This window comes from Sardina pilchardus, chromosome 9 (genome assembly GCF_963854185.1).
Source record: "Sardina pilchardus chromosome 9, fSarPil1.1, whole genome shotgun sequence".
NCBI classification, from domain to species: Eukaryota; Metazoa; Chordata; class Actinopteri; order Clupeiformes; family Clupeidae; genus Sardina; species Sardina pilchardus.
The window spans coordinates 19,499,479-19,509,134 of record NC_085002.1 but is presented as its reverse complement, the minus strand read 5'-3'; the positions used below and the strand labels follow the sequence as shown (position 1 = coordinate 19,509,134).

General features: G+C 41.5%; 1 protein-coding gene across 1 annotated transcript; it reads left to right on the top strand.

Moving 5' to 3' along the window:
- Nucleotides 1–5,845: 5,845 nt before the first annotated feature.
- On the top strand, nucleotides 5,846–9,078 carry synprb (synaptoporin b). The gene is made up of 5 exons (XM_062545804.1): nucleotides 5,846–5,869; nucleotides 6,949–7,067; nucleotides 7,513–7,711; nucleotides 7,976–8,167; nucleotides 8,770–9,078. Exons 1-5 carry the CDS (start codon nucleotides 5,846–5,848, stop codon nucleotides 9,076–9,078), a joined length of 843 nt encoding a protein of 280 aa, XP_062401788.1.
- Nucleotides 9,079–9,656: the final 578 nt, after the last annotated feature.

Sequence of the window (9,656 nt, the reverse complement as noted above, 5' to 3'; positions counted from 1 at the left end):
ATAGCAATTGGTGTTACACCATTTTCCTAATGCTTGTTTGGGTTCTGCCCCTTTGATCTGTGCTTTACTAATCTGCAGAACATGAAGTGGGCCCACTGGTACTCGGATTAATGGGTGGACCGTGCTATAGGAGGCCCTTGTGGGTAATGGACGAACTCTGCTCTCGACTCTTGCCTCTTGCACTGCCTCGGTCACTCGGCGGCCGCTCCGCTGCATGGAGAGAGCCTCAGCGTGTTGCCAACATCCAGTAGCTTATGCAACCATCACACAACAAACACACAACAAACACACATACAGTATATCTCACAATATGACCATAGTTCCATAGTGACATATGTCACATAGTTCCGCCCTTCCTATCTCACAGTGGTCTCCAGGGGCTCTCTCACTCTCCAGTGCATTCTGCTGAATGCTCATAGCAGGGGCCTCCTCCCCGTCTATGCTTCTCAAGAGTTCCAGGCATTGAGCGTAGTGAGGCGCATACGGACATGTTCCATCTCAGAGACAACGTTATGTCCCTCCTTGTCTCAGAAAGTGAAGCAGAAGTATACACACACCCCTTGACCTCCATGGCGTGAAGCATGACCAACCACTCTTGACTTTCTTAGATTTCACTGAGCAGGCAGGGCACAGCAACTCTCAGTGAGTGCAATACGGAGCGTACAATGGATCTCCAGTTGCTGTCCCCTACAGAGTGGCTCCAGTCCAGTGGGTCCAGAGACACCGGCACAGCCTGTCGAGACGCTACCCAGACCCAGCTCGCTCGGAGCCCCAGCCTCTGCCCCCACGAGCTTGACCGTGAGAGTGGACCGCAGTGGACAATGAGACAGTGAGCTCAAAGAGATCCAGCAAGCACATCCTTACACCCTCCTTGTCTCATTCTCAAGGCGACTTGTCTTGATTAGACAAGAAATCTAGAACTGGAGTCTAACCGCCCGGCTACTGAATGAGCACGACTGCTGAGAACCGGGTTACCCCCCTCAGTCACTGTGACGTATCAGGGTGGGAGAACTAGAGCACCATCTGCTTTCTGAAAGGTGTACCAAAGGCCACAGTCAACGACCGCAATATCCCCAAGGACCTCATGATGGTGCTAAAGCCTCTCGCAAGTGTCTTCCCTTCCATCATCTATTGCTGCAGTATTTGTTTGATTACATGTTTACATAAAAGAGGAGGGGGGATAGCTACAATTTTCAAGGCATCCTTTCAGTGCAATCAGTCATCATTTGGTGAATTTACTTCATTTGAATATCTGTGTGCAAGCATTAAGTCTTCTCCTCAGATTCTATTACTGACTATTTACAGGCCTCCAAAACATTCAGCTAAAGTCTTTCTTGAAGAGTTTGGTAAACTGCTATCGGTCATTTGCCTGAGTTTGACTGTCTTATTATATCAGGGGATCTAAACCTACATGTGGATAATCCTGAAAATAATTATGCCAAGGAATTCATTGCACTAATCGACACTTTCTCCCTAACACAGCATATACAGGAGCCAACACACTCTCAAGACCATACCCTTGACCTTGTTATTACAAAGGGTCTCAATGTCTCTACAGCTGTTTAAGACCTGCCGATATCTGATAATTTCTGCGTGTTCTTTGATGTGTCTATGTCTCCACACAGAACAGATCTTAGTTGGTAAAAAGGAGAATCACAAATGATCAGACAAGTGTTTTGAGCAGCACTCTCACAGACAGACATCAAGTAATTTGCAAGACTCAGTAGAAGACTTATTGGATCACTTTAATGCAAAAATGGCAAACATTATGGATGGCATTGCTCCCTTAAAATCCAAGAAAGTTAAGGACAAACAGAAAGCACCATGAAAGCAAAATCCAGCGGTTAAACTCCTAAAAAGAGAGTGTAGGAAAACTGAAAGAAAATGGCATAAATACAAACTTCAGATCCACTATGACATCCATAAAGACATGCTCCACACATACAGTATAACTCTGAAATATGCAAAGCAAGACAATCTTTCTTTTCTAACATCATCAGTATGAGTTCAAATAACACTCGTGTTTTATTTTCAACTGTCGATAAGTTAACAAATCCTCCCTCACAATTAGCACCCGAACTTCTCTCAACTAATAAATGCAATGAGTTTTCATCTTTTTAAAAAGGTAAAATTGACAAAATCAGACTCAAAATATCTGCTACATTACAAATTCAACACCTGGAACTTCCAGCTACAAATAGAGGGAAGCTTAACTTGATGTCAGAGTTCAAGAAATACGAATTTCAATGAAACCCATGAATAGGACTTGCTTTCAATGATGCAAAATGATGATTGTTACATAATTGAAAGCAGGAAGTCCAACATTGAAATCCGTATTTCTCCCATCTGAAGGCAAACTGAGGGAATGATGCACGACCATTCATAAACATGACTGGTTTTCTAAAGATACAATGCTTAATGCTAATCGGTGAAGTGTCCCTTTAAGTAAGGGGGAGGAGCTGTGAAGGGGCGTAACAATCCACACCCACTGGCCAAGAATAAGTAGACGTGTTTGTTATGTTACAGTAGCCTACAGGAGACATGGCTGTGATCAACGCGGAAGTCAGTGAGCTCGTCAAGAGACTGTGGCAGAAAGGCTGGAAGACTAAGGATATCGCCAAACATCTGCAAGCATCTGGAGTGAGACCTTCCTTGACAACTATTCGGCGACATTGCCGACGTGCTGCTGTGGAGAAGGAAAAACGAAAGCCGCGTAAACTGACAAGGTAGGTTCAAGTTAGGCTACCTTTTGTTCTTTAAATTTACAAATGTTGGCATTGGGCTACAGTAGGCTATAGCCTATATAGACTACTGTATGTAATGGCTATGTGGGTTATATATTGAAACAATGCGCATCTTCCAGTCAGGTGATGGAAACAATAGACTCCATCCTGAAAACCGATGATGAGATACCAGCATGGAAAGTGAGAGCGCTTCTTCGAACAGACCACAGCGTATCCTTGAGTCTATGGTCAGTGAGAAAGGCCATCCGACGTCTTGGCTGGGAAAAAGACAAAGACCTGCGTCTACGTCAAGCACAAGAATGGAAGGCTGCTGGGGAAAAGTTTGACAATGTTCTCTTCACCGACGAATCAACTGTAGCGTTGGAACGTATTGCATTGCAGTGCCAGAGAAAGAGAAACGTCAGGGGCATTGCAAAACCTCGCGTGGAACAAACAGTCAAGATCCATGTCTGGGGTGGAATTTCACGTAAGGGCCCGGGCCCGCTGATCTTTATTGAGGGTGAGTGATGAGTTAAACTAAACACCTACAATAGGGGTTGGGAATAAATAATAGCCTGTAAATACAACAAAGAGATGTTATATTAAAATATGACTTAACCTGCAGGTGCTATGGATCAAAAGTTCTACGCGGAAGAGATAATCGAAAAAGTTGTCAGTCCATACTTGAGAGAGAATTTCTTTACACACAGATTCTTCCAAGGTAAGCTACTAGGCTATGCTATCCTTTCCAATTACAACGATGTTGATTATTAATGATTGATGATTAATTTGTCCTTCTAATTTGTTCTGTTTTTTTTTTCAGACAATGATTCCAAACTCACTGCAACCAGTGTCAGAGCCTGCTTTCAGAGTGAGGGGATCAACTGGGTGCCAACACCGGCAGCGTAAGTTGGTTATCATCATAATGTAAATAAATGAATGTCAGACATGTGTTTAGGCTTAGGCAAATTAATAACTCAATTTGTAGCAATAACGTGTCCGTGTATTTCTGTTCTTTAGGTCGCCTGACCTGAACCCTATCAAGTTGGTCTGGGCTTCTCTGAAACGATACATTCGCTGTGAGGCCAAACCCAAGAGCAAAGATGACCTGATCTCTGCAATAGAGTCATTTTGGAAGAACAAACTCACCAGAGAGGTCTGCAATAACTACATAGATCACCTGGACAAAGTCATTGAGCAGGTCATAGTCTTAGAAGGTGGACCGACTGGCATGTGATCATCCCAGGGCCAAGGATCTCCAGCTACTATGCTTCCATTCTGCAACCCTCCATCTCTCTTCACACAGTGCATTCATCATGAAAGAATGCGTTGCTGATAGACTACAGTACTGTGTGTGTGTGTGTGTGTGTGTGTGAATGTATGTATGCACCATGTATTTATGTGTGAATGTATGTATGGGTAAGCAGATAAGCTTTACATTTACAGTATCATGAAAAACAAAATTGGCTACCTGCATTCCTCAGCAGTGCTTGTCAAGGCCATTAGCACCGTTAGCACCTTACCAATGCCATTAGCACCTGTCCCTGAGCTCTAACCTTAACATAATAAAAGAAGCACCTGCATTCCAATGCATAGACTCAATGGTATTTATAATTTAGATTCATTTTTTTTTGTTAGAAAATGTGATTCTGAATAGATTAATTTAATATAAAAACAGTGTGCATGAACATTGTTCATATTACATGACCACAATTCTGTTCTACATAACTGGTGATACACTGCACAAGTTTATATTGAATTTATATTACTCAAAACCTTACTCGTAAACCTTACTATGTAAAAATACTACTGTCTACTACAATGTACTATGTTTCTTGTCCTGCCTATTCAGGACCTGTAGGCCTACTTCTGCTTAGATGCAAACTGCATTTTGTTGTCTATACTTGCACTATGACAATAAAGTTGAATCTAATCCAATCCAGTCTAATCTAATAATACCATAGGATTTGTAAATCAAAACAACAGCCTCTTATTGACTGACTATAGATTAACAAGATTTGTATTTTGTGTTTGCATTTGAGGAATAGGCCTATTGAATAAAGCTGTAAAAAATGTATTATTGACAGCAGATGGCACTGTTTACCAACAAATCTAAACGTTTCTAATGGCAGGTGAAAAGGGGGAATTCAAAGTATGGTTCATATACTGTAGTTTTCATTAGATACAGCATGTATGCACGCAACATATTATGTATGTAACATATATAGCCTATATACATTAACAAATATGTACGACTAGTCATCTCAGAAAAAGAACATACTACATACCATATGTGCTGGAATATGCACACATATTAATGTGTAATATAGGCCTACAGTATAGTGTGTTTGGAATTGAAAGCAATGGATGACAAAATAATGAAATTAAGTGAATCAACCGAGTCAAAACCTGAAAACCAGAACCTGTGTGTGTGTGTGTGTGTGTGTGTGTGTGTGTGTGTGTGTGTGTGTGTGTGTGTGTGTGTGTGTGTGTGTGTGTGTGTGTGTGTGTGTGTGTCATCATGTCATGTGCAGAACTGACGGGCAGAGATCTAATTAACAGATCAAAAACACAACCTTTAGAACAACAGAGGTGAGCGGTTGCCTCTATCTGATCAGGCCTTGGTGGATGAAAAGAGCTTGTTTATTGTGCATTTTGGGACTAGAACAGCCGTTGTCTCTCTGTGCTCCTTATAAAGGAATTGTGCATTTTTACTGTAATGACACCAGAAATTGTTTGGTTATTTCACTGTGTTCAAAATGGTATGTGAGGTTGCAATAAAAGATCAATATACCGTAGCAGGGGAAGAACACAAACCATCAGAGGACTAACTAAGGATAAAAGCAGAATGCATGATAATTGAATACTGGTATTCACAATCAGCTTAAACTAAAGGATAGACTGCAATTATTGTGTCTTAATGCCATCTAAAGGGCATTAACCAAACACATGGTACCCCTCACACCCCATCCCTCATACACACGCTAACACGCCTCCCTCTCGGCTCCATGTAGACACCCCTTAACTGTTTGCTCCAAGTCTCTGTCGGTCTCAGCACTAAGGAAGAATAGCAGCCGGAGTTTCATGTAGAGATAAGCTGGCTCCCACTACAGGTCTTTTCAATGTGTATGGTCATATTTGCTCCGGTAAGATTATTTTTGTTTTTAATTATTTCACAGATAAAATATTGTGTGGTTCGTCAACTATCCGATAGATAAACGGTCCTTGCTGGTGTTGGTGAACCTGATACATGACAGAGCCTTATGTGTATTTTTAAACAAGGAAAACACTGATTTTGCTTAATTTATGAATTAGTAATATTGAGTATATGTCTGATTATTTCTCCATTTCCATGTATTTTGTTCAATTAATTTCTCTTTCTGCTAGTTCCTGACTAAAATCCTGATGGATTTTGACTCATAGATTTATGCCTCCTATGGGTTCACCAGCATCATAATAATGAACAGCTGAACAAACAACAAAGAGGCATTCCAACAGGTTCATCCCTATGCTACAGCCAGCGGTGGTTCCCCCTATGTGGCGCACCATCCTAAATTATTCATTTATTCTCATTGAGATATGGAGACATTGATTAGCTGCAAGCATCTGACCTGCATGGCTGTTTGCGTGTGTGAGATTAGCACCTGGGTGTCTTCTGCATAATTTACCGCGTTGTACCGATGGCAAAGAAATTATGATTACTGTGTGCACTTAATGATAGATTTACACCATTATACACTTTTAAAAAAGGGTTCCTGGGGTGCTATGTAGAACCATGCAGGGCTTAAAGAACCCTTAGGGGTTCCTTTGATGAACTTTGAAGAACCATTTAGAGGTGCCATACTGTATATGAAGCATGAAATAGAACTATTTTTGGTTCTAGCACCTTTTTTTCTAAAAGCTCAGGATTTTGTTTAGTTTACTTGTCTACCAGAACTCTCAGATTCTATGTGTGGCTTTTGCCTCCCTTTTTGATGAATCAAAAATGCATATTTCCAACAAAAGTATGTTTATCACTAAGTTAGCGTGTTTTGTTTTGCATGTATTTACTTGATATTTTAGGTAATACTGAGGTATGGAATTCAAATGCTACATTGTAGAATTAACACTGTTGCATAATTGCTCTTTTTTCCCCAAAAAATCCCGCTGTCGTTTTCACTGCTTTAGTGTCAACTGTGTATTCAGATATGAGGCTGTACGTCTCACAGAAATGTATCTCCTGCAGGTCTTGGCCATTTTTGCATTCGCAACATGTGGAGGTTACTCTGGTCAGCTGAGGGTGAGAGTGGACTGTGCGGACAAGACCCAGACCAACATCACCGTCAGCTTTGGCTATCCTTTCAGGTGATGGAAGACACACCACAGAGTGTTACATCTATTTGTTTATTAATACATGATAATCTATTGGCAGAGTTCCATCATTTAGGAGTTAATGCAAAATAAGATAAAATTCTATTTGTTTTAGCATTTTCTTCAAGAATGCACTACTGAGGACAACTTAAGTGAATTGTAAGAGAACAAATGATGGCTTTACCAAAGAACTCAATCAGAACACTTGCTAAAGATCATGCAAGCTGTTCCAAACCAAGCCCACTTCCTTGGGAAAATAGCAGTTGAGCTGATATAGACTGGCCATCTGTGGTCATTCACAACCTCCTCATGCTCCCTTGGTTACCAAGGCACCCTGACCTCCGAATGTTTGCTCGATATTTCTGTAAAGTCTTCTCTGTGTTGTCTCTGTGCTTTCTGTGTTATTCACTGGAATCAATCCTAATTTTCCCTCCATCAGGTTTGAACAAGTGCATTTCAAAGTGCCTCTGTGCGAGCTTCAGAGACATGAAGTACTGTTTTTGGAGGGCGACTTTTCCACTCCTGCACAGTTTTTTGTGGCAGTTGCTGTCTTTGCTTTCCTATACTCCCTCCTGGCCACCGTTGTTTACTTTTTCTACCAGAACAATTATCGAGAAAAGAACAGGGGCCCTCTTTTGGTGAGTATATGAGCTCTGTCAGTCCAACCTGTCAATAGAAACCCTTGTTTTGTTTTGTATATTGCCAAAATGCTAAACAGAATATAAGAGCCATATGGCAATGGAAATCAATATTATTTTCATGCTCAAGAGCCATCTTAGCAATTCTGGCTATTATGAAACATTGCAATATATGCAATATTCGTTCATGTTTTCAACTCCATTTGGCTTTCCTGAAACACCTCCTTCAGCTAATTGACACGCTGTCCTCCATAACGCCCACAGGACTTTCTGGTGACAGTGATTTTCTCCTTCCTGTGGCTGCTGAGCTCGTGTGCTTGGGCCAAAGCTCTCTCGGGGGTGAAGGAAACCGTAGATAGCACCCAGGTCTTATTCCTCATGGCTGCTTGCAGAGAGACGGCCAATGAGTGTGAAGCTTTGGAGAAACCAGTCTGGACTCGCCTCAACACATCTGTGGTTTGTGTTCTTGTCTTTTTCACAGTCATTAGTGAATATGATGGTCTAATTATTATTAATACTACTCATATTTCATATTTCAATTAAAATACGTTGTAACATCATGATATACAGTACAGAATACTGCCAGTGTTGTTTCAAATGCAGGTTTCTGGCAAACAGTTTCGGTTAACTTTTGGCAATGTTGCAGCAAATTTGCAGCAATGTCATATGCTAATTAGGTTTATCACCAGAAGTTCCCTGGAAGTTTGCTATTATTGGCTAAGTGTGGTGGCAAATTACTGACGAACACAAACTAGTCGCAAAGTTCTCGCAAACCTCATTGTTGCCAGAACTATGCTGGAAGTTTGCCTCTAACGGTCAACATAGGCAAGATTTTCTAGTGAACTCATTTGTTTTCCATAAATCACCCATAAGTTTGCTGCAAATCTGCCGCAAAACATTTAACTTTTGTAAGGGTTAAAATTACGTATTACATGTAACTAGGGGTAGGGGTAGGGTTAGGGTTTTTATTGAAAAGGTAATCTTCAAAATTGTGTGAAAACAAATGTATTATGTGTAGGTCTATATACTATATCAGTACTGTACATCATCTTCCCCAGGTATTTGGATTTTTAAACATCACATTGTGGGCTGGCAACATCTGGTTTGCCTACAAAGAGACCGGCTTACACAAAACCCGCCAGAGACCCACCAGGACCCTCTCAGAGAAACAGAGCAGTTTCAGTCAACGGCAATACAGCCAGGGCAGCTTTGACCAATCAGGACCATCCCTTGGCCAACAGCTGTATCGCCAGGTCAGCTTTGACCATTCAGCAGGAGGCTTTAGCCTTCCAAACAGCAGCCTGAGTCCGGCCTCCGTCTTTACCTCCTCCTCCAGAGGACCACTCATACTGATCAATGACATGTAAGGCCATGCAGTGATGCAAAATACAGGGAATAAGGACTGTGTGGATGAGTGAGTGAGTGAGAGAGTGAGTAGGCGAGTGAGTGAGTGAGTGAGTGGTTACTGTCTGTTGATAAGGGAGTGAGTACTGTGTGATTATTGTGAGTGAGTGAGTGAGTGAGTGAGTGAGTGGTTACTGTCTGTTGATGAGGGAGTGAGTGCTGTGTGATTACTGTGAATGTGTGAATTGATGATTACTGTGAATGAGAGAGTGGGTGATTACTTTGTGATTACAGTGTGGATGAATGGGTGAGTGTGTGTGTGTGTGTTTGTGTGTGTGTGTGTGTGTGTATGTGTGCACACATATGAGACGAGAGAGAGAAAGAGAGAGAGATTTGAGATGTGATTACTATTGTGTGTCGGTGAGTGAGTACTGTGTGTAAGCGAATGAGTGAGTGAGTACTGTCGATGAGTGAGTGTGCACTTTATGTGAGTACTGTAAGTGAATGAGTGAGTATGTGTGTGAATATGTATGTGAGTGAGAGGGTGAGAGTAAGTGAGTCAATGCTATGTGTCAATGAATGAATTAGTACTCTATGTGCG

What these genes read in the sequence shown, in the direction of transcription:
- synprb (XM_062545804.1), top strand. Translation starts at nt 5,846, where the DNA reads ATGTGTATGGTCATATTTGCTCCG. An exon ending in GTATGGTCATATTTGCTCCG is followed by an intron (nt 5,870 to 6,948) that starts GTAAGATTATTT and finishes TATCTCCTGCAG; the next exon opens with GTCTTGGCCATTTTTGCATT. An exon ending in AGCTTTGGCTATCCTTTCAG is followed by an intron (nt 7,068 to 7,512) that starts GTGATGGAAGAC and finishes TCCCTCCATCAG; the next exon opens with GTTTGAACAAGTGCATTTCA.